Genomic DNA, 24,303 nt, shown 5'->3' with positions numbered 1-24,303 from the left:
GAGTCTGATGGAGTGCCGTGCCCTGGCCCCACAGTCTACTTTTGGTACTCCCTCCCGACTTCCTCACTCTGTTCCCCTTGCGGATCTGTTGCACACCCATTAGTGTTGTTCTTCAGTGTGGTGGGGTCAGATCAGGCGCAATTTCCACACTGTCTCCAGTGTTGTCCACTGTAGGGCTATGGGTCAGTAGGGCTGGCCATATGGTCCTTTCTGTGCATTGGCTTCTCTCAATGCGAATATCGTCCTTAATGCGTGGTGGTGGGTCAGGATTTCTCTCTTCCTACCCCTTCATTTGCTCCCATGTGCTCTAATCAGACCTGTCCCTCTCCCTGAGCTGTAGCTTCAGTGCTGTCCTCTGAAGTAAATTCTTATGGGGGGAGGAGCACCTGTCCATGTAGTTGGGATTGGGGGATCAAAGTCTTAATAGCTAGATCTCACTCAAAAGGCAGAGAATGTGCATCAGAATTTCACGTTTTTGAACTTACTGAACCCATCGAGACTGGAGAAACTCCCTGCATACACAAAACCATCATTTTTCAACCTGTAATCAAAACTTCCTACTTGTCTTTAAAACAGACAACAGTTTGGGAAATAGAAAACAAAAACAGACAACTGTTTAGCTCAATTAATAGGTGTATCAAATTGCATTATATGGATATACCCAAATCAGACTCACTGCCGTTGCGCCCCTATAGAACTGGGTAGAACCAGCCCTGTGGATTTCCGAGACTGTAACTCTTCACAGCAGTAGAAAGCCTCACCTTTCTCCCTAGGAGCAACTGGTGGTTTTGAACTGCCAGCCTTACAGTTAGCAGCCCAACTCATATAAGTGCGTAATATATTTAGAATTCCTATATATTTGGTCATAAAGAATGTTTTTAAGATTTTGCTCTTACTAATAATTCTATATTAACATCATTATATGCACTCTATTATTATAGAAATATAAATAACACTTGTCAGTTCAACATCTTTTGCAACATTGTACACATTTTCTTATTTATTTTTATTTCTTATTTAAATCATTTTATTGGGGGCTCTTACAGGCCTTAAAAAAACCCATAAATCAATTGTCTCAAGCATATTTGTACATATGTTGCCATCATCATTTTCTAAACATTTACTTTTTATTTGAGCCCTTGGTATCAACTCCTCTTTTTCCCCTCCCATACTCCCCTCCCACTCTCATGACCCCTTGCTGAATTGTAAATCATTTTTGTTTTGTTTTATTTTCATTATTGTTTTCATATTTTACACCAACCGCTGTCTTCATTCACCCATGTTTCTGTTGCTAATCCCCCTGGGGGTTGGTGGTGGGATTATGCATCGATCATTGTGATCAGTTCTCCCTTTGTCTTCTCCTTCCCCCACCTTTCGCCTACCCTTCCTGTATTGCAGCTTGCATTTCTGTTCCTGAGGGGTTTATCTGATCTGAATTCTGTCTCTTGTGATCTCTTATCTGTACCAGTGTACATGATCTGATCTAGCCAGAACTGAAAGGCAGGGCTGGGGTCATGTTAGTGGCAGGTGAGGAAGCCTTAAAGAAACAGAGGAATATTGTGTGTTTCAACAGTGCTGTACTGGGCCCTGGTTGACTCCTTGTGACCCTTATGTGAGGAGATGACCTATTGTCTACAGATGGGTTTCGGGCCTTGTAGGGTGAAGGAGAGGGTCCCCCACAAATCATCACAGGTCCGGTAGGCGCAATTATTCAGCGATAATAAGTAAAGATTATAGTAAAGTCAGAGAGAGCATGAGAGGTAGAGGAGAGATTCAAGTTATGGAGTCAGACACAATTCATGGTAGCATTGCTCACCTCAGCCCCACTGGATGGTTGATGTGGGGGTAGCCCAGCCACTAGAGCAGGGGCGAGCTCCCGGCCCCCTGGGAGCCGGAGAGAGCTTTCCCTTTATTCCTAACCAAGTGTTATATCTCTTTAGGGGGACATGATTACAGGTAACCACACGTCACAGGAAGGGGCAATACAATAGGTATACACATTGTAGGAAGGGGATCTATGATAGGCATAAGCGAAACAGGAAGGGGATGAGCTAGGGGAGTGCCCATGGGAATGGGAAGGTCTAGGGGTATACATGTGACAAGATCGGCAGACTCTGGATTCATGATGGCAGCCTAACCTTGGTCCTCCTTGGGCGGGTTTGACCTCTGGTGTCTCCTACAAGGAAACAGACAACTACTATCCTTATCAGAAGGGAATGGGCCCTACTTGTTGTGGGATAAACAATGGTGTCTGCTTGGTCTAGATGGCTGATAGCTCTTAGGGAGAATGACCCCTTATCTACTCCTGATGACCTCCAAGTGTATAGTCATTCTCAAGCAACTCAGTCTGGCATATATTTGGGGGGAACAACTTGAGAGAAATCTGTCTGTTTCCCATAGGGCCTCTGTTCTGATGCCCCTTGTTCTCAGTAATATGTCTTCTTTGTTTTGTTGTTGGGTCTTCTGGTGCCTGTTACCTGATTCTGTTGACACCTTGCGATTGCACAGGGTGTTGTGCTTCTTCCATGCGGGCTTGTTGCTTCTCTACTAGATGGCTACTTGTTTAACTTCAATCCTTTAAGACCCCAGACATTTTTATCTTTTGATAGCCGAGCACCATTAGCTTCCTTCACCACATTTGCTTATGCACCCATTTTGTCTTCAGGGATCTTGTCAGGAAGGTGAGCATCACAGAATGCCAGGTTGTTAGAATAAAGTGTTCTTGCATTGAGAGAGGGCATGAGCAGAGGCCCAAAGTCCATCCACTACCTCAATGTATTGCCATATAAATATATATACATAGGCCAGTACTTCTATTTTTATGAATTAATATATTTACATAAGTGCACACCTACATTTATACCTCTATCAATAGCTTTGCTTCTTACATCTTTCTTCTGTATGTTTTTATCTTACTCCTGCCCCACCATCACACTTGCCCTTCTTCTGCCTCTTAGTAATTCCTCACAGCTTGATTTCTGTTGCTCCAATGCCAATGAAATCTCTATGTCCCCCTCGTTTTTAATTCTCCAGTTGTTCCCCTGTCTATGTTATTGTTTGCCCACTGCTTTTTTCCACTGCCTCTTCCTCCCCCCAGGTGCATCCAGGACCAATGTTGCTTTCTTCTTAGATGTTTTTCCTATGCCTGTCTTATATAGGTAGGCAAAACCACACTAACAGAGACAAAACAAAAAGATTGAATAAAAATGGGGGGAAAGCGAGAGAGAGAGAGAGAGAGAGAGAAGAAAGGGAGGAAAAGTAGCCCCCAAACCACCCCAAAAAGCATACATAATTCTAGGTCTCCCCTGCCCTTTATGACTATTTCCCCACCAGTCCTGGGGGGTCCCGTGAACTGCACCTCTTAGCCTGAATGTCTATTTCGGTGGCTTTGTGGCTTTGCGTTGCTCCCGTGGCTTATCTGTTATATTCCCTTCTTTGTTTGCCCCACTGTAGGAGTGGTCGGACCGGTCTGGCCATGTATCCCAGTATCGTCCTCTGTCGCAATATGTTCCAGCCAGGGGACATTGTGTCTCGAACTGTTGTCGGCCCTGTAGTCCTCTCTCGGGCTTGTCAGCTCCGTGCAGGGGCATCATCACGTCAGCCTCAGGGCTTGGTGTGCCAGTATGGGTCTAGTTCCTCTCTCGCTCTTTATCCTTTTTGGTTTGTACACATTTTTAAGGAGTGTCTTTAACAGCTTGTGGACTTGGACTAGGCATGGTCAGCAGTTCAAAACCACCAGCCACTCCACAGGAGAAAGAAGACTGTCTGCTCCCATGAAGATGCCCACTCTTGAAACCCTTTATAGGGTCCATATGGCACTGGATTGGGAGTTCTTAACAAAGAATGTATTTGAAACGTGTTTCAGACTTCATTAAATTTTTGAAAAATTTCTTTGAATGGCACTAATCTTAGGATTGCTCGATTTAAACATGCAACCTGAGAGGTGTAGTGTTCCGTATGGTTGGACAGCTGCAGAGCCACGTGGGTCAGTGTCGCCTTCTGTGAATGGCTTCAAAGGAGAGGGATACTTGTCAAAGAATTCCGTTCCTTTCACGGCACTACTCTACTTTTCATACGTTCCAGGAGCAGGACTGCTGACTGTCCGAGAAAATGAAAGTACTTCCCTATTTTGTGGAAAGGAGCAGGAAGTCTCCATGAGGAATTCTGTCATCATCAAATGAGGCACAGATGGGTTCGCCGGCTTATTCTTAGGGAACAAATGGGACAAAGGAAGTGGAAAGACGGAGGAGCCTGAGGGTAGATTTAGAGACAGAACTGCTTCAGACAGTAGCAATGGTGCTGTGGACACAAACGGGGCAGAGAAGAAGTCATAAAAGTTGAGTTGTCTCGTTTTCAAAGCTATAAAGCTCTCTGAGCAGTTGGTGTGGTGAGGCCAGTTCTCTGTCAGGAGCCAGCTGTCCTCCCTGGTTGGAGGCGGAGGAAGCACAGTGGCTCTGTTACAGTTGGGGACTGCTGGAATCATCATGTGTTTCTGACCTGAGCTGCTTTGCGTGATTGGAAATGTGTGTGACTAGTGAATAGCTTCATTTCCGTAGACTATTATTACACTTGACCTTTTAATACCCAAGACACCAATGCAGAGCCCCTACTTCCTATCTCCAGCATTACTAATATGCAGTAAATTATCGTGACTGTTGTACTGGCTGCTGTTGACAGTACGGATTCACAGCCTTGAGCCTTTCTGTTCTTTTATTTTTGTACACAAATGAGGACGGATTTTTGAAATACTCATTTTAACTAAGTTGTGGGTATGTTTACAGAGACTGAAGTCAGTTGTCCAATTCTATGTCAAAATACAGGAAGCTTTCAAAAACTTTTTCCCCACAGTGGTAACAAAGAAAAAATTATCCTCCAATCAGGAAAACATCTGAGAAATCAATTCAGTACCTTAATTGTGAGACTCAATAAATTTAGAGACATGAATACGTATTGGAAGGGTGGAGAATTGTGTGTGTGTGTGTGTGTGTGTGTATACACATATATATACATATATATATTTATAGTGTTAGAATATGGTCTCAGTGCTGAGCCACTCAAAGCTGTGCAAAGCCATGAGTCTCATTCAGTTGGGGACTGGTGGAGGGAGGGCAATCGGGGACATACTCTGTAGCCTTGAAGTCAATAAAAGCGATGACTTTGCAATTTTAAGGTGGCTCCACTGCTGAAATGAAAACTAGACCACCCAAGAATTTCCTAGCCGTTTTATTCATGGTGGCCAAAAACCTGAAGCAGCCCAGGTATCCATCATTAGGTAAACACATCACTACTTGCAGACTGCCTGTGTCTTGGAAGCGTAAACCAGTTGTAAAGGTGTACTAGTTGGCGCTGTTTCATGGCGGCCCCATGTGTAGCAGAATACAACTATACTCTATAAAATTTTCAGTGCCTGGGATTTTTTACTATAATCAAGTAAGTTAGACCTCATAATGACCCTATGTCATGTAGGTCAACCATGTAGAACCACCACACCAAAGAGTTTCCTAGGTCACATATACTTCATGGACACAGGTTGCAATATCTTTCTCTCACAGAAATGCTAGTGAGTTCAAACCACACACCTATCAGTTAGCAGCCTTGTACTTTAAGCACTGCACCATCAAAGCTCCTTTGAGAAGCACTGCTCAGCTATTAAAAGAAAATTGTTGAGGCACAAATAAGCATGGGCGAATCTCTGGGTTTCTGACGTAGTATAAGGCTCATACAGTATAGTTTACTTCTATGCAGTTGAAGCACACACGAAACCATTTATAGTGAAAGGAAACCTTGGGTGATGGAGATGATCTGTATTGTGCACCGTTGGCATTTAGCCCTTGATACTGGTGTGAATGTTGGCCATATCCACTTATAAAATGAATCCTTAGATAATGTTTGGTTGTATTTTAAAGGTGTGCTTTTTTTTTTTTTTTAAGGGTTTCTGCGTTGCATAAATGCTTATTTACTAGACTCCTTGACAGAAGGTTTGTGGTTTGAGCCCAACCAGGGGCACCTTGGAACACAGACCTGGCAATCTGCTTCTGAAAGGTAGCAGTCTTGAAATCCCTGTGGAGCTTGTTATGCGTTACAATAGAAGGCAACAAACAACAGCTTTTTTTGTTTTGTTTTTTTTAAAATCATTTTATTAGAGGCTCATACAGCTCTTATCACAATCCATACATACATCAATTGTGTAAAGCACATTTGTACATTCATTGCCCTCACCATTCTCAAAACATTTACTCTCCACTTAAACCCCCGGCATTAGGTCCTCATTTTTCCCCTCCCTTCCTGCTCCCCCCTCCCTCATGAGCCCTTGATAATTTATAAATTATTATTTTGTCATATCTTGCCCTGTTGGACGTCTCCCTTCACCCACTTTTCTGTTGTCGTTCCCCAGGAGGAGGTCACATATAGTTCCTTGTAATCGGTTCCCTCTTTCCTACCCACCCTCCCTCCACCCTCCCAGTATCGCCACTCACACCACTGGTCCTGAAGGGATCATTTGTCCTGGATTCCCTGTGTTTCCAGTTCCTATCAAACAACAGCTTTTGAGATCAGACTTGTGTTTAAAAATAAAGTTAAATACAGTCTACTGGGGGGTCCCCCTCTCCCCCCGAACAATTTTCTTGAGATACAGTTATCTCAAAAATAAACTCCCTTTTGGGTGCCGTTCTAGTGTGTGTGTCCCCCGCCCACCCCCAACTACTACTTCTTGTCTCTATAGCTATCCCTATTCTGGACTTTCACATGACTGGAGTCTTACTCTTTGGGTCCGGGCTCCTTTGACTTCGTATAATGTTCTCAAGGTTTGTCTAAGTTGTCGCATGTTGCTGAGCAATATTCCATTGTATGACACAGTACTCTCTCTGACATCGACTCCATTCTGACTCATAGCAACTCTATAGGACAGGGTTTTCAGAGACTGTAACTCTTTAGGAGACTAGAAAACCTGGACTTTCTCTCTCAAAGCGGCGATGTTTTCGAACCACTGACTGTGTATAGTAGCCCAACTCACCCACTACGCCACCAGGGTTGGTTTTTCCATTCACTTGTTGGTGGGCATTTGGGTTGTTCCTGGTTTGGGCTTTCGTGAATAACGCTGCTGTAAGCATTCATTTACAACTTTTGTGTTCGTTTCTCTTGGCTATTTACTTAGGAATGGAATCACCAGAGGCCATATAACTCTGTGTTAAACTGTTAGAAGAAATTATTCCACCATTTTCCAAAGCTTGTACACATTTTTACATTCCTTTTAGCAATATGTGAGGCCCTAGTTTCCCACATCCATGCCCGCACTTGGTATTAGCTGACGTCTTGAGTCTAGCCATGCTAGTGAGTGCAAAGTAGCGTCCGATTGTGGTTTGATTTGCATTTCCCTGATGTACTTATTAAGTCATTTGTATATCTTCCATGGAAAATAGCTGTTAGTGTCCTTTGCCTTTTTTAAAATTGAGCTCCTTTGTTTTTATTCTTGAATTACAGAATGAGTTCTCGCTACATTCTGGAACAAGTCCCTTAGCAGATAACACGGTCTATAACCCTCCCCTCCCGTTCTGCGAGTTGTCTTTTCACTCTGATGATGGTGTCTTTGAAGCACAACGTTTGTCACTTTCATGAAATGCAATTTGTTTATTTTTTCCCTTTCCTTTCTCGTACTTTAGGTTCTGTGCCTTAGAATCCTTTCACAAATCCAGGGTCTTAATGATTTTACCATTCTGCTTTCTTCTAAGACTTTCATATTTTATTTCCTACATTTAAATCTTCTACCCATTTTTATAATCTTAATATATGGTACAAGTTACAAGACAAGGGTTTGATTGCTAATATTCACGATATTCGTAGCATTAGTCACATTGACATTTTGTAGTGCTTTAATGACCCCTGGGTATGTTGCATATTAAAAGAACACCTTTGTTACTCATTCTGAGATTAGGACACTAGTTGAACTTGTATTTTCTAGTAGTAAATGTAAGGTTGCTCTAGACTCTAGAAAGGAAGATAGCAGAAGTGGGACAGGACAGGGAATGATGTTGGGGCTAACACTGAGTATCTCCAGAAGAATTCACAAAGCATGCAAAATGAAAGTGAAACTTGAGTTCATTTTGTCACTTTCATTTATTAACAAGAGGCCCCAGATAAAAAAGAAATTTACAGACCAAATTTCAACCCAATTAAATTATTCTACAAGTATAAATTATAAAAGCCTAGTTAGTTTGCCTAGGAGCCCTGGTTACTTGTTTGTTAGTGATTACTTGTTTGACTTCTAACACAGGGTGAGCAGTTCATAACCACCAGCTGCTCCAAGGGAAAACGATGAGGCTTTCTACTCCCATAAAGAATCGCAGTGTCAGGATCTCCCCTACCCAATCTTGTAGGAGTTGCTATGAGTCAGAATTTACTCAGTGGCAATGAGTTATTACATAGTTCATTAACTGTTCTTAATGTGATGCTCAGTGAATTATTTCCTGTTCAATTAAAAGTAGCCTCCTGGGAGGGGGAAAAACAAGCAGCTGATATTAAGGGCTCAAGTAGAAGGCAAATGTTTTGAGAATGATGAGGGCAACAAATGTACATATGTGCTTGACACAATGGATGTATGTATGGATTGTGGTAAGAATTATACAAGCCCTCAATAAAATGATTTAAAATAAATAAGTAAAAGTAGCCTTCTTTCATTCCTTGATTAGAAGATGAGCCAGACAAATGGCTGATAGACCACAGAGCAGTTTCAGGGATCATATTTCTTTTTTATTTTAACCCAGTGGTGATGTTCAAACTTAATGAGAAATACCTAAAATAGGATCATGGCTACTAATCTTTTAACCCTCAAATTGCTCTTGCTCATAGAGACCCAGCCCTATTTCATTCTTCTAACTGTGTGGTCCTAGTGTGGTGTGCCCATCTGTGAACTCTGACAAAGAAGAAACCTGGCTGGGTGACAGTTCATGCACATTATCAGAGGTCGTGCTGGCCTTAGCATCACTCACATCCAGCACTCAGGATCCTGTTGAAGGGAGCTGGGGAGTCAGAGTGGTTCTTCTGTGGCTGTGCCACTCCATGGAAACCCTGTGGAGCCACTCCCAACCTTGGACGGGCTGTGGGACCTTGCTGGGCCTGCCATTCTTCTCTGTCAAATGAGAGAGTTGGATCAGGTGGTCTTTAGGGCCCTGTCCACATGCATTGTGTCTCTGTGCCTTTTCATGCACTATATGCGGGCCAGGATTAGGAGGGGGCTCTGTGGGATGCTGGGTTTGGCAGGGAGGAAAGCACCATTCTCTTTGTGGTAGAATTTCACTTGCGTTTGATTTGGAGTGTGTTTTTCAATAAGGTTCTGTTTGCCCAGAACTTCCAGGAGACAACAAAATGCTTATAGAAAACAAAATGTCCACATGTGATAAATAACTGGAAACACCCTGACTTCTTTCTAACTTTTAAAATACAGTGCTGTATTGAATTTATTGAAAGAAATTACATTATTGGGTTTTCACTTTTTTTTTTAGAGCATTTTATTGAGGGTTCTTACAGCTTGTATAACTATTCATACATCTTCACTTTTTTTTTCAAAGTAATGTTTTTTGTGAGTTGTTTTGCAAATCTGTTTTTCTTTGGCAAATGGTAACTGACTTGCTTTATCCCATTTTAGTTTCTTTTAGTAAAGGTTAAGCTAGTTCAGATATTTTGTTTAGATGAATGTAAGTCATGGGATGTTTGTTTCGACAAATTTTAAACTTCAGCCTTGCCTAGTTTGCTGCCATCATTTAGCACTTTAAGCAACTTTTAAGTACTTTTTGTTTTCTTTTCCTTTTTTAATTTTTCTTCCTTTCCTTTCTTCCACCCACCACCCCTTTCCCAGGGATTGGCATTCAGTATTCCTGACATTCCTCCAGCGTGAGAAGGGGACAGTGTGGGGTCTTGTCAGACCTCCCCAGCAGGGAGAAGCTAGGGTGCCTCTCCCAGAGGTTTCACTCTTGCGGTCTGATGAGCTGTCAGATCCACTGAGTGGTTGGTCGAGCAGATTGGACAGTGACTCGAGGAAGTCGTGGTGGAGGAACTATCTGTAAGCAGCAACTATGCAAAGTGAAGTCTTTCTCTGGGGTTGTAATAGTTGTTGCGTGTGTGTTTCTAGTGTTCCCAGCCTGCAGGAATACGCAGAAAGACGTGTTGTTTTCTATGAAGAAAGGCGCATGAGTGTGATGGGGAGGGGAGGGGCGTTGGGGGGCGATAAGCAACCAGGAGAAGGAGCAGCAGATGCATCTGCCTGGGTTTCAGGCAGTGAGCCCTGCTATTAACCCCTTTGACTCTGGGCCAGAATGCCAGACACTTGTGGTCCTCTCACGTGTTTTGGATTCACAAATCTAAGTATTTTTTGATTAGCATTAAAGATTATTGTATTATTAGAATTGTTTATCCTGTCATGATTAGATGTGGTACTTTCTGGTAAAAGTGGAAGGAAACAGATTTTTGACTTCTCCTCCATAGTTATAAATTTGGCTTCCTGGGAAACGGAATTCTGCTGCAAACCACATGACTGATTTCTGGACCCAAAGTAGGCTTGACAGTGGGCTGTGGCAGTAATAGCCCACCTACTGTCGGGAGAGGCCAGGGCAGGCTTTTCCCAGCAAGCCTGCCTAAGGTGGCCTTGACCTAGACTCTGGGACCTGGAGCAGCCAGGAAGATGCCCCAAGCTGAGGGAGGTCAGAAAGAGGCTGTTGCTCCCGCCAGGTGGGCTTTTGTCAAAGTGGGGATCTGCAAGCTTGGATAAATCCATTTAAACAGTTGAAACCTGAGGTTTTTAGCGAGTACCTGTTCAGCACTTATGTACATGATAAAACTGAGCCCTGGTAGCAGTGGTTAAACAGTCAGCATTCAAAATTTCAGTAGTTCAAATCCACCAGCTATTCTATAGGAGAAAGATGTGGCAGTCTGCTTCTGTTGACTTTCTCAAACCCACTGCCATCCAGTCACTTCCAATATAAAGCAACTCAAAATGATGGCGGTGGTCATCGCATCACTCTGGTGCTACAGCTGGTTGTGCATGCATGGGGTTGCTCACCGCAAGGTCAGCTGTTTGAATCCACCAGCCACTCTGCAGGAGAAAAATGAGTCTTTCTCCTGTAAGACTTGGAAATCTCTGAGGCAGTTACACTTTGTCCTCTAGACTTCACAGCATTGAGCTTGGTTTGGGGATATTTGCACATGGTGAGAAATTGTTCTGGTGTTTGCGAATGAACCTTTGGGAAAGTTAAAGATAGATATAGGCATTAAAGTTTGTGATCATCATCCATACAGGTTCTGGACTGGTGGTCTGCTATTAATTCCTTAGTTGTTTCCATCTATGGCATTGTTTGCTCACCACTCCTTCCCAGCCCCACCTCCACCTCCCCCAGGTCCCTCCAGAATCGTGAGTCCCATTGCTTTCTCCCCAGTCTTCCTTGCCATGCCTGTCTCTTAATGTCTGGTCCAACAACAGAAGCACCAGGCGGGTGATTCTATCTGCATGCCATCTTGACTGCTCCTTCCTGCTCGTTAACACTTTGAAGAGGTTTTGTGTAGCACGGTTGCCCGCTGCAATACACCCTTGCATTTCCTGGTTGCTGCTTGCATAAAGGTTGATTGTGGAGCCAAGTAAAATGAAATCCTTGACGACTTGGATCATTTCTTTGTTCACGGTGAAGATGTCTAGCTTTGTTTTCTTTATGTTCAGTGTAATCCCTGTTAAAGGCTGTAGTCTTTGATCTTCATCGGTAGGAGCTTCAGATCCTCTTCCCTGGGAGCAGTCATGTCACAGGTTCCAGTGAGTCTCTTCAATCCTGATGCTGCCACACTCCTCTTCATATAGTTCTGCTTCTCAGATCTCTTGCTCAGTACACAGAGTCAATAAGTGTGGCGAGCTTATACAACCCTGATGCACACCTTTCCTGATTTTAAACATGCAATATCCCCTTGTTGTGTTTGAATGTGTGCCTCTTGGTCTATGACAGCTTTTGCATGAGCACAATTGAATGATCTGGAAGCTAAGCATTTGCCCATTATAGGTCTTTCATTTAAGTGTGATCATACAGTATTTGTGCAATGCAATGTGTTGTTGGATTTCTTGGTTGCTGCTTCCGTGGGTGTTAGTTGTGGATCTAAATTATTAAGATAATAACCACACACACACAAAGAAAATAACCACAAATAAACCAAAAGAAGAAACAACGTCTCTCTGACCTCATTATGCAGAAGTAACCACTGAAGGGCTTTCTGAAAACTAGAAGTAATTAGCCAGTTCCAACCTCAGTTCCCCTGATTTTTCATCAGAAGGGGGCTCCCCCTTCACCCCCTAAGGGCTGTGACCACAGGGCAGCCTTGCTTGTGAAGCCAACTCCTGGAGACCGTGGAATGTTGACTGACCCTTTTGGAAGTGGCACTACTGCCTGCTCTCAAATTCCTCTCTTCTGTGAACATACAGTAGTTCAGATCTGAGGTGATACACACAAACAAAAAGGAGCCCTGGCCAGACGTTGGGCTGCTAGCTAAGAGGTAAGTAGTTCAAGCACACTAGCCATTCCTCGGTGGAAAGATGAGGCTAGCTGCTCCCACAAAGACGTACAACCGCAAAAACCCTGGGTGGCTGTGTGGATCTTTACTGCTCTCACAAACGTCTGTCTGTAATGTCTGTATCGGCTTCTCTCTGCCCCCTTTTTAACAAGGTCGGATGCCCATGCTTTGTATGCATGGAACTTAGAAAAAGCATCATGTCACCTTTTTCCATGTGCGAACTTCCTTGTGAGGAAGGTCTTGTGAACTGCTACAGGACAGTGTGGTAGGACGTGGTGTGCAGTGGGTGCGAAGGCCACAGTGTCGAGTGCTGCTCTCACTTCAAGCGTGCATGCCAAGCTAGAAGATGCATTTCCTGTCTCCGCGTCTCATTTGCTGCCTGGGGAAACAGGAGTTGTGTTACCTCAAGGCCATACACTTGACGTTCCTTTGCCTCCTTTCCTTTTCTGTTGCTCCTTTTCCTTCAGTGGATAATTTTCCAAGATTCCAGCAACTCGGAGCCCGAGGACAGTGCGAGGAAACAGCTGACTGCTGTAAATCTGCCAAACTCCGTTTTCCCTGGGCGTGCCATTTCTAGCCAGACCTTCCGAGCATTAGGGGAGACTGGTGCTCTGGTCATCCCATTCTCCCGTGGGCCACAATCACCGCCTACCAAGAAGCACTTAGTGGTGTGTGGCGTACGTATTGTAATTTGGAAACATAACTCAGAACTCCGTATCAACATTGGATCATCTGTGGTCAGCCATTCAGGCCTCATTTCTACCTGACGGGTTTATTTTAAGATTGCTTTGTGGAGCCAGTGTTTACCATTCAAGTGATCTATTAGTGTCAAGTCTTCAGGGAGGCTTGTTTTAAATGAGCCGCCCTTTAAGAAGAAAACCAAACAAGTTTAGGTTTCCAATCCAACTTAGCACAATCGGTGTAACTTAATTTTTTTTTTCAAGACAAAATTTTATTTATTTGTAATTAGAAATAAATATTTCACAATATAAAATTACATATTGTTTTTTTGTGATCAATCATTGTGCTTTAATTATGCTCAATTTGTAACAATGAAAATACATCCTGTATATCAGATACTTACATTACAATTCATAACAGTAGCAAAATGACAGTTATGAAGTAGCAATTAAAATAATGTTATGGTTGGGGGGTCACCACAACATGAGGACCTATATTAAAGGGTGGTGGCATGAGGAAAGTTGAGAACCACTGGGCTTGATGGTACCTGACGACCACTATCAACCACTCTGAAAGGCACCACATGAGAAGATCGTATGTAGAGTGGGAGAGAAATGTGGAGCAACAGATCATAGAGGTCCAGGCTTACTGGTCCAATGGAGACGTGTTCTTAGATACCATTCAAACATGGAATTGAACTCCCCCTTCATGGCTCAACTTTTAGCCAAATGATCTTGTTGCTGTTAGGTGTCCCGAGGCAGTTGCAGTTAATAGAGACCTTATATACAGCAGCATGAAACTGTGCCCAGGCCTGCACTTTCCTCACAACTATCGTTCGGTTTGAGCTATTGTTGCAGCTACTGTACCAATCCATCTCACTGACTTTCTTTCTCTTTTCCACGGACCCTCTGTTTTACCAAACACAGTATCCTTTTCCAGGGACTGGTCTCTCCCCTGATATCATGCCCGAAGTATGTGCAGTGCAGTTTCATCATCCTCAGTTTTAAGGTCCATTTTGACTGTTTCTCCCAATACCTATTTATTTGTTATTCTGGTAGTCCATTCAGTATTCTTTGAGAACACCATAATTCAAATGCATCAATTCTTCGCCCATCTTCCTTATTCAATGTCTAGCTTTCACGTACATGCATGTGAGGTGATTGAAAATACCATGGTTTGGATCATGTGCACCTCAGTCCTCAAAGTGACATCCTTGCATATTAAAGAGGTCCGCTGTAGCAGATTTACCCAATATAATATGTCATTTGGTTTCTTCACTGCTGCTTCCATGAGTCAGATGATAGACAGACCTCCTGGATGGCCATGATCTTACCAGCCAGGTCCACGCACAGCGTGGGCCGAGGGCAGGGGAGAGCACTGGACTGAGAGTGCGAGCAGGGGGTAAATTTTTTTTTTTTTAACTTAAAATTTTACCTTCACATGTGTTTATTATAGTCAGCCTCTCCACCCCACCTCTCTTGAATATTTAGGATCATTGTAGCTGCATGGATTAATGTGTGTTTGTTTGTTTGTTTGTTTGTTTGTTTGTTTGTTTGTTTGTTTGTTTGTTTGTTTTTGAGGAAAAGGAAGTGTTTATTTTATAAAACACCTTAAAAATTCATAAACCTCTAGCAAGTCTAAATAGAAAAGAAACAAAATTCGAAAAGAAGTAAAAAATATAATAGTTCACCATCTACTAAGAGCCATGTGTTACGGTTATCAATTTTATAAACACATTTGGCGTAGATCACCTCATTTGATTTTAAATACCAATAGGTGAGATGTGTTTTAAGAATTTGAGAAAATTTTACCCACAGTTAACACTCTTCCCCCCCCCATTTTCTTTTTTTTCCCCCTCATTTTATTGGGGCTCATACAACTCTTATCACAGCCCACACATACATCAATTGTGTAAAGCACACTTATACATTAGTTGCCGGAATTAATTTTTTGTTACCATGAATAATATTTCTTAGAGCAAGAACAATAGACTTCTTAATATGTTCAGAAAAGGAACACTTAATCACATAGGCTGTGCTGTACAGGCTTTTCAATCAGTTAATTGTATTTCTCAACAAAACGATAAATGTATGTAGAAAGAATAACATCAAAGGGGCAAAAAAAAAAAAAAGAATAACATCTGTGTGTTTAGTCTTATTTCCAGGATACTAAAAGAAATTTTCTATGGGTTTAAGTGCTCACTCATCCGTTGAGGACATTGTATTTTATAGGCTAACCGTGTAACTCCGAGAGAGTATTCTCTTGGGCAATGGGATGGAGGTGTGAACTGGTTGGGGCAGGAGGAGAATTAGGTGGGCAGCCAAGCAGAGCTTCAGACAGGGTTTCATAAGCCCTTTCCTTCTTGCTGACAGCAGGGCGCTTTCCCGTCTTCTTCCCGGTGACCACATCGCAGCTCTACTCGGGACTGTGTGGGTTTTGTGGCCCCGGTTTTCAGCCCCTCCTTCTCGTGTTCTAGGTGCTCCATCCTCGCCTGCAGTGCTTACGTGGCGCTGGCTTTGGGTGACAACCTCGTGTCTTTGAGTCACGCAGATAAACTTCTTCAGCAGCCCAAGCTGTCAGGATCTCTGAAGTAAGTGTGACTTGCCCTCAGTACGTGTCCGCGGTTGGCCAGTCTGCTTGGAAGCTTTCCCATTGGCCTGTGCCATCCGAGTGGAATACACCAGGGGGTTTCCAAAGGTGCAATCAAAAGGTGATGGAAATGTTTCCACAAACTTTCTGAGGGCATCTGGTACATTTTCTAGGGAAAGCAACTGATTCCCAACAAACATTTTTTCAACTTGTATCTTGGTAGTAGTGTTTTATTTTCCCCACGTGTTGCACCTCCAGGCAGAGTGGAAATGTACAAGGAACGAGAGGCCAACCAAGTCGAACTCTCACCAGATGAGTCTGTAAGGAGCAGACTCACGCCCCAGAGGGAGAAGTTTGGTCAGCATCATAAATGTTTTGAAATATACAGCTGACGTATACAAACAGGAAATTTATTGATTGATTTATTTTTATTGTTTTTCAAACAGGAAATTTTGAAAAGAGTATTTTCTAAACCGTTCCATTTCACGAGGCTCAGTCTTTCCACACATGTAAACTATTCTGAAGAACTTCGCATCTTTTCTTTCATTTAAATTGAGTAGGAATTAGCATGCATGTGTAATACTGACAGGGAAAATTTTATCCACAGCCCCCAGTGCTCTATGCAGCACTAAGAGAGTGTTGTTCATGCTTCCTGTGGTTCTGTCCCTATTACTCACTGCCATCGATCCCATTCCGACTTTCAGAGGCCCTAACCAAAGTAGAACTGCCCTGTAGGCGAAGGGAGAAGGAAGCCTCATCTTTCTTCCTCAGAGCAGCCGATGGTTTCGAACTGCTGACACTGCGGTATAACCCACTATGCCTCCAGGGCTCCTGATGCAGACTTAGAGTCTCCAATCTGTGACTCAGGTGACGTCCTCTCGCGACGTGAATGGGCCTGAGAGACCTTGTCAAGGAGTCCTTGGGGGTGCAATAGGCAAGCATGTGAAGATTTCCAAACCTACCCTCTGCTCCCAAGGAGCAAGTGGTGATTGTCTACTTCCATAAAGATGTGCAGCCTGGGAAACCTTCTGGAGCAGTTCTACTCTGCCCGCTGTGAGGATCACTGTGAATTGGACTCCAACTCTTGGAATCAGGAAAGAAGCCTTTGGAATCCCCAGAAGGTTCCTCCAGCCAGACTGGTCACACCAGCACCTTCAAACTCTTCCCACAGCACAGGCTGGAGGCGTTGGGTCCCGAGTCCCCACACGAGGGACCCACACCCCTCCCACTGTGGGGCCTGCCTCTCACTTTAGAGCCCTACTGCCTTTAGATGCTAGCATTATTCTCTGTGTAATTAAGAGCACACATTTGTCCGTTTTGAACTTTCTGAGTTAATAAAAAAGCTGTTGCCTATTTTAAGATTTTTTAAAAAGCAAAAATGTATGATGCCCTTTAATCATTTCTCTAAGCTAGATTTCCATTCAAAGAGACCTGAAATGTATGAAGTGTGTCACAGTACACCGGACTCTGTGATGACATGCTGGTCTGCGTGAACTCTGCCTTTCCGTTTTAGGTTCCTGGGCCACTTATATGCTGCAGAAGCCCTCATTTCTCTGGACAGAATATCGGATGCCATCACCCACTTGAACCCGGAGAATGTCACCGACGTCTCCTTAGGGATCTCTTCGAATGAGCAGGACCAAGGTTAATGAGGGCACAGCCTGGCAGAGCCAGCCTGCCTCCGCTGCCGCCCTGCTGGGATTCAGGATGGGTGGAGACTTGGAGCAGAGCCGTAAAGGGAAGGAAGTTGTCGGCAGCTCTCCACTTTGAGACTGTTCTGATTTTGAAGTAATTGCTAAGTGAGCCTGAGAATTGATTTGGACAAGCTGATGGGGTTAAGACCATTTGTTTTGGTACTGCCGCTGTACTTTTCTTTTTGGAGTGATTTCACACCCCAGGGGGAGTACAAATAATTGCATTCAAAAATCACTTGTAAATCATAGTTTAAGTGTTGTGAGGATGCGAGACTAAGTGGCAAGCACCTTATGAAAGGTTATTTCTCAGGCCTCAGGCAATGGTGGGTGGTAGCATGTTGGATGTCTTTTAATAGAACCACCACATGAAAAGTAAATAAGACAAATTGCTTTGATACTTGACAGCCGTTTCCTAAAAGAAAATTCATTTTTCAGAAAGTCAACTGTTTTCCTGCCCCCCCTCGAATCTCTTTTCCATGTCTTTTGTAGGATCAGACAAAGGTGAAAATGAAGCCATGGAATCCTGTAAGTAAGCCGTTTCTACGTTCAGAGTAAATATTTAAGCGCCTGGCTGGCATCCCAAAGAATCAGCTTTTTGTGTCCTATGGGAGCCTGGGGGGCAGTGCTATGCTCCTGGCAGGCGGGTGGCTGGGTAGTGGATGGGGAGACACCCTTGCCCGGGGCTCTGCCTCTCCCACATAGTGTGCGCTCCTCCTCCCCAGCCGGGAAGCGGGCCCCTCAATGCTACCCAAGTTCTGTCAACTCTGCGAGGACCGTGATGCTCTTCAACCTTGGCAGCGCCTACTGCCTGCGGAGCGAGTATGACAAAGCCCGGAAGTGTCTGCACCAGGTGAGACCAGAGGACGGGCGGGGCCAGGCCTTCGAAAGCAGCCAGCCAAGGGCTTAGCGGTATGGGTTTGTTACGAGGGGGCTCGGGAAAGTTCATGGTGAAATTATATCATTATTTCATTCTATTTTCCCATGAACTTTATGAAGCCCCTTGGTCGGTAAATTTTTATAGCCTTCTGGTCAGTTTAGTTAGTATTTGAACATTACCCTTCCCAGTTTGGGACTATTCTTTCAGGGCAAACAGAACTTATGGGTATTGCAAACAAACCTACGTGAAGAGTTTTCTCGTGGTTTTTTACAATTTCAGCAATTTATAGGAGACTGGACCGTGATTATGCCTTGCTGGCGTAGTGGGCTGCTAACCACAAAGTCAGCAGTTCAAACCCATGAGCTGCTCCTTGGAGAAAGAGGTGGCGTTTGCTCTCATAAAGATCTGCTGCCTTGGAAACCTGGCAGCAGCTCTACTAGGCTCCAGGGCAGTGCTTCTCCACTTTCCTCACGCTGCGGCCCTTTCACGCAGTTCCTCGTGTGGTGACCCCAACCATAACCTTATTTTCGCCGCTACTTCATAACTGTCATGTTGCTACTGTGCTGAATCCGGTGACCCCTGTGAAAGGGTTGTTCAACGCCCAAAGGGGTCGAGACCCACAGGTTGAGAACCGCTGCTCTAGGGTCACTGTGAGACAGAATTGATTTGATGGCCATGGAGGGGGACAGTGATTCTCTTTTAGCACTGGGGTTTGTTGAAGGGTTTCTCTGTGGCTAGTGTGTGCATGTGATGTAGGGGGAGAAACAATCTGTGGGTACATGTCATATTGGAACATGTCCAACTTGGCAAGTCTCTTCACAGGTCGTGTTGCAGAGTTGTTACCTGGGAATGATCAGACTCTAGGATCCTCCTGAAGGTGGCAGTCAGCACTGACCAGCCATGACACTAGTGTCTGTTCCCACTCCTTTCCCAAGCCTGGGCCAGCCTCAAGTCAATACCACTGAAATCAACACCCTCTCAGAGCTGGCTGCCTTTCAATGCAGTGTGTACCCATGGACTTCTGTCATTGGGAGTCCCCCCCCTCCCTGCCCTGTTGTAAAGCATGCTCAGTGCCAAATACCTAGATCATGCACACACACTACCCACACAGAAATCCTGAACCAACACAAATCAGAGTGCCAAAAGATAATCACTGTTTACACTTGGATGTGTATCCTTCCAGTCTTCTTTGATTTTTCACCCCCAAATATGTGTGTACTTAGACTGATAATTTATCCCAGGAAAAAGTTGATCTTTTTTTTTTTTATCATTTTATTGGGGGCTCGTACAATTCTTATCACAATTCATACTTACATACATCGTGTCAAGCACACTTGTACATTTGTTGCCATCATCATTCTCAAAATATTTGCTTTCTACTTGAGCCCTTGGTATCAGCTCATTTTTCCCCTTCTCCCCACTCCCCTCTCCCTCATGAACCCTTGATCATTTATAAATTATTATTATTAAAAGTTCATATTTTTATAAGTCGCCTTTAAACTGAGCAGACGACGAATATTTGCCCCGGCTGGAGGGATGGCGGAAAGGGCCCTTCACTTTTGATTGAGCCTGATGGTAGCATAACCAAGGTTGGCTGTTGGGGTTCTTTTCCTTGTCTGACTTAGCATTTTTAAAGCTGCCGGGACCACTCTGTAGACACCTTCGTGTCCCTTGCTGATTGGTCCTCTGTCGTGGCAGAAGGCAGAAACAGCTCACGAGAGCTTAAACACAGAAGGGTGTCTGCAGTTAATATAGTTGGGAAGTGCCACGGGCAGCTCTAGCAAGAACTCCACTTACAGAAAGGTTGTCTGCTGGCACCCTCACGTCTAGATTCTTCAGGTCAGAATTCCAAAGGGAGGGCCTGCTGACTCCACTGTCGGGACTTCCGGAGGAGCCTGCTTGCTTGGGCCACTATGGGCCACCTGTCCATCCTGGGACCAGCCATGGGCTTAGGCCCTGCCTTACTGTCTTAGTGCTACTCTCAGAAATACCACAAGTGAGTGGCTTTCACAGACAGAAGTTTATTTTCTCACAATTTAGATGAGAGTTCTGGGCACCAGCTCTGGGAAAAGGCTCTCTCTGACCACTCTAGCGGAGAACCCTGGCCTGGGCTGCTCTAGCATTCTTCTTGGCATTTCTACCTGCCATTTGTCTGACGTTCCTTCTTGCCAGCTAGCTTCTGTGTCTAATCTGCTCTTTGTATTTCAAAAGCAACCTGTTTAAAACACAGTCTGCACTGGCATGGCTTCCTCAGCAGAACCAAATAGGACCCTATTCCCAAATAGGGTAACATCCAGGGCTGTAGGAGTTAGAATTTACAACATACATTGGGGCGGCGGGGCGGGGGGTGGTGAGATTCGATCCTTTAACAGGTTCAAACCTGTAGCAGGGGACCAGCTGCACACAACTAGAAGTCCCGTCGGGAGTTCGAGGAAAAGGAAATTCATTCAGCAGTTACTTACTGAGCACTTATTTCTGTGCGAAGTTGGAGGGATAAGACACTGCATATACAGACCTGCTCCTGTGGGACTTTTTCTGTTGCCATGGACCTTACAAGTAGAGGCCTCCCTAGAAGGGAACTTGCCAGATCTTAGGGTGTGTAGGATTTGTGGGAGATGGTGTACTCACCAGCAGTACATCACAGAGCCCCATCCCTGCATCTAGCCAGAGTCACCAAAGTGGGCCTGAAACCTACTCGCAGGGAGACATGGTGGCGTCCAGAAATTTCTCATCTTTAAAGATGACACTGTTGTGCCTAAAAATAATGGGGCTGGCGGCACTGTGGGCTAAGCATTGGGCTGCAAACCCCAAAGTTAGTGATTGAAACCCATCGGCTGCTCCACAGGAGAGAGATGAGGCTGTCAGCACCTGTAAGGATTTACACTCCCAGACACCTGTCAGAGGGTCGCTCTGTGGCAGTGGGCTTGGTTTGGACCAGGTTGAAAATAACTCTAAGAGAGATTTTGTCAACTTAACAACATCTGGCCAGCATTTCTGAACCAAACTCAGAAAAAATGAAGCGGCATACTCTCCCGGGGGCGAGTGTATGAGAGGGGGACACACAGGTAAAGGGGGCAAAATGGAAGCTCTTGGCAGTTGACAGAGTTCAGGGTGTCAAACATCCCTTCTCTAAAGGGCCGCAGACTGCGCTCCGTAACAGCCTGGGCTTTCAGCCTGACTCTCCAGTGTGCAGTGAGCCCTGCAGATTCTCTGCAGCCAGAGGCCCTGTGGCCTTGGCACCCGCTGTGCTGGAGAAACTGGTGGCATCAGGTCTGACAGGTTTTGTTTTGGCCCCTTGGGTTTCCGATTCACCAAGGAGCCCTGGCCCTTTGTTCCCTAGGAAGCCCACCCTGCTTGGGAGGGCTGAGCTGTGATAGGGAGGGTTCGAAAGGACACCATTTTAAGCAAAATGCTACTACCTCTCCTAAAGTTGTTGCCATGACTTCTTGTGTTTCAGTAAAGGCTGCAGGCTTATCTTATGCCCCCGGCAACCGGCTCCTTAAACATCCTCTACCATTGGCTGCAATGACAGTCTTCCACCACCACCACCCACTGTCCACCTATCATCGCCCTGCGAGGACAAAGGCAGACCTCCTTGTCCGAAGTTCTTATTTCAGAGAAATGCTTCTTCATGCGTCTGCATATTCACAGAGGACTCACTGTCTCTCTTGTTCTGGTTCATGATAGTTGCATGTCAGGTTAGGTTCCCACCCTACCCTCCTTCCCTGCCTCACTCCGCCCGGTCCACTTGTGGTCCATGTGTGTTTGTCGAATCCACGTCCTCTGAGCGTTCTGATGAGATTGCAGCAGTTCTCAACCTGGGGGTCGTGACCCTTTGGGGGGCCAAACGACCCTTTCACAGGGGTCGCCCAATTCATAATAGTAGCAAAATGACAGTGATAAAGTAGCAACGAAAATAATTTTATGGTTGGGGGTCACCAAAACGAGGAACTGTGTGAAAGGGTGGCGGCATGAAGAAGGTTGAGAGCCACAGGGTTCGAGGCAAAGCAGCCTGGAAGCATTAGGTCCCTAAACGCAGATGGTTGGGTGGAAGTGCATACTAAGCTGTGGGGATGTTGATATCTGAGGAAACCAGCCTGCATCTCCGTTCTTTTCCCCCTGACTGGGTCAGGGAAGGAAGTGGTTGGCTCTCGACCTTACCCAGAAGAGGACCCCATGTAGCCTAAGCAAACAAATCTATGATTTGGCTAAATTATATCTGTAGGAATACCAAAACCACACTCACTGCCATCAAATCGATGCCGACTCATAGAGAGCCCATAGGACAGGGTAGAACTGAATCTTGTGGGTTTCTGAGACTAACTGTTTACAGGAGTAGAAAATCCAGTCTTTCTCCCTTGGGGGCAGTTGGTGGTTTTGAACTGCTGACCTTGCAGTTATCAGTTCAACATGTAACCACTATGCCACCAGAGCTCCTTGTCTTTGGGAATGTGCTCAGTGGTACATTTCGTATTTATCATCACACTTCTGAGACTGAAAGGGGCAGGTGGCAGCCTACAGTACTGAGGTGCAACATAGGAAAGCAGATGTGGGGGTCAGCACAGCTGTCTTTGTGGTAAAGAGCCGCCCGCAGACAGATGGCTAGAGGAGTGCAGACTCAGGGTGCCCCATAGCTCATTTCAGACCAAGTCTAAGCCACGAGGCGGAGTAAGAAGCCCAAGCAAGTAAAGACTAAGAGGGAAGGAAGAAACCCTTTCCTTATTAAGAATGTAGTATCCATTTAACAACCACTGCCCTGGGGGTGACGCTGATCCATAGCAACCTGACCTGACCAGACAGAACGGCCTCATCTTTCACCTGCCGAGTGGAGAGTGGCTGGTGGGTTCAAACCACTGGCCTTTCCATTAGCAGCCTGGCCCTGAACCCACGGTGCCATCTGGGGCTCCTGATTCTGGGTTAAGCCAGGGGAAAGAAAGAGCGAATCATTTAACTGAATTGCATCGCTAGCATAATTGGTAGGGATCTGAGCACCATCAGAGTGGGGCTTTCACCTCTGCATGAGTCACATATACTGGGGATAGTTCTAGAAGCCCTGGTGGTGTGACTGGGAACTAGGGGGACTGGTAACTGCAAGGTCAGCAGTTTGAATTCACCAACCACTTCTCAGGAGAAAGATGAGGCTTTCTGCTCCCATAAAGAGTCTCAGCCTCGGAAACCCACAGGGGCAGTTCTGCTAGGTCCTATTGGAGTCTACTCCATCCTTTTGGAATCGGCTCGATGGCAGTGCATTTCTTTGGGTTGTACATACCTATTGGCCAACTGCACGAAGCTCCCCCTCTTGTACACATCATTTTTGTGTGTACAACGCACAAAAAACAGCTCACTATGCCATTCCCTCCCAACCCCGTTCATATGCAAGCTAGGGTAGGTATTACCCACTCAGTAGAAACAACCACACAATTTCAGTGGTTTATTTTCCACTGATCAGGAACTGCTGAACTCATTCTATGACTTCCTGACCATGACTATACCTTGGTTACAGAAATAAGATCAAGCGTAACATTTTCATACTATTTTTATGCACATACCCACCCACCCCCACTCCTGTCCAGTCAGTTCCAACTCATAGACACCTGTGATAGGACAGAGAAGAACGGCCCTCTAGGGTGGGAATGGAGCAGGGAGCCTCATCTTGCTCCCGTGGAGCAGTTGGTAGGTTTGAACCACTGACATCTGCACTTGGCAGGCAGTTGCGTAGCCCACTGCCCTACCCAGGTTCCTCTGGATGCACGTGAACAGAATGATGAGATTGACTTCAAGTATGTGAGGATGTGTGAACAGGCCAAAATTCACTGCTGGGAGTGTTGCATAGCATGGGAGAGCGTGCAACACTCTTTCGTAAGGGATGCCTGATACATGGCCATCCAGAAGTCTGTTGTCCAAACAGCCTATTGCTTTTTTTTT

At 44.9% G+C, this 24,303-nt stretch overlaps 1 protein-coding gene across 1 annotated transcript in view; it reads left to right on the top strand.

Annotated features, from left to right (window-relative positions):
- The window catches only part of CNOT10 (CCR4-NOT transcription complex subunit 10), a 78,173-nt gene that overhangs the window by 50,547 nt on the left and 3,323 nt on the right, over nucleotides 1-24,303 (top strand). Inside the window, exons 13-16 of the mRNA XM_045297678.1 lie at nucleotides 15,695-15,808; nucleotides 17,321-17,451; nucleotides 17,991-18,026; nucleotides 18,224-18,351. Coding sequence (XP_045153613.1) covers nucleotides 15,695-15,808; nucleotides 17,321-17,451; nucleotides 17,991-18,026; nucleotides 18,224-18,351 — 409 coding nt within the window. The remainder of the gene's footprint in view (nucleotides 1-15,694; nucleotides 15,809-17,320; nucleotides 17,452-17,990; nucleotides 18,027-18,223; nucleotides 18,352-24,303) is intronic.

The sequence above is a fragment of the Echinops telfairi genome, unplaced genomic scaffold (assembly GCF_000313985.2).
Source record: "Echinops telfairi isolate 266 unplaced genomic scaffold, ASM31398v2 ScPeMD7_7420;HRSCAF=8458, whole genome shotgun sequence".
NCBI classification, from domain to species: domain Eukaryota; kingdom Metazoa; phylum Chordata; class Mammalia; order Afrosoricida; family Tenrecidae; genus Echinops; species Echinops telfairi.
Note: the sequence above shows the minus strand (reverse complement) of the source record. Positions and strands in the feature narration are given on the sequence as shown.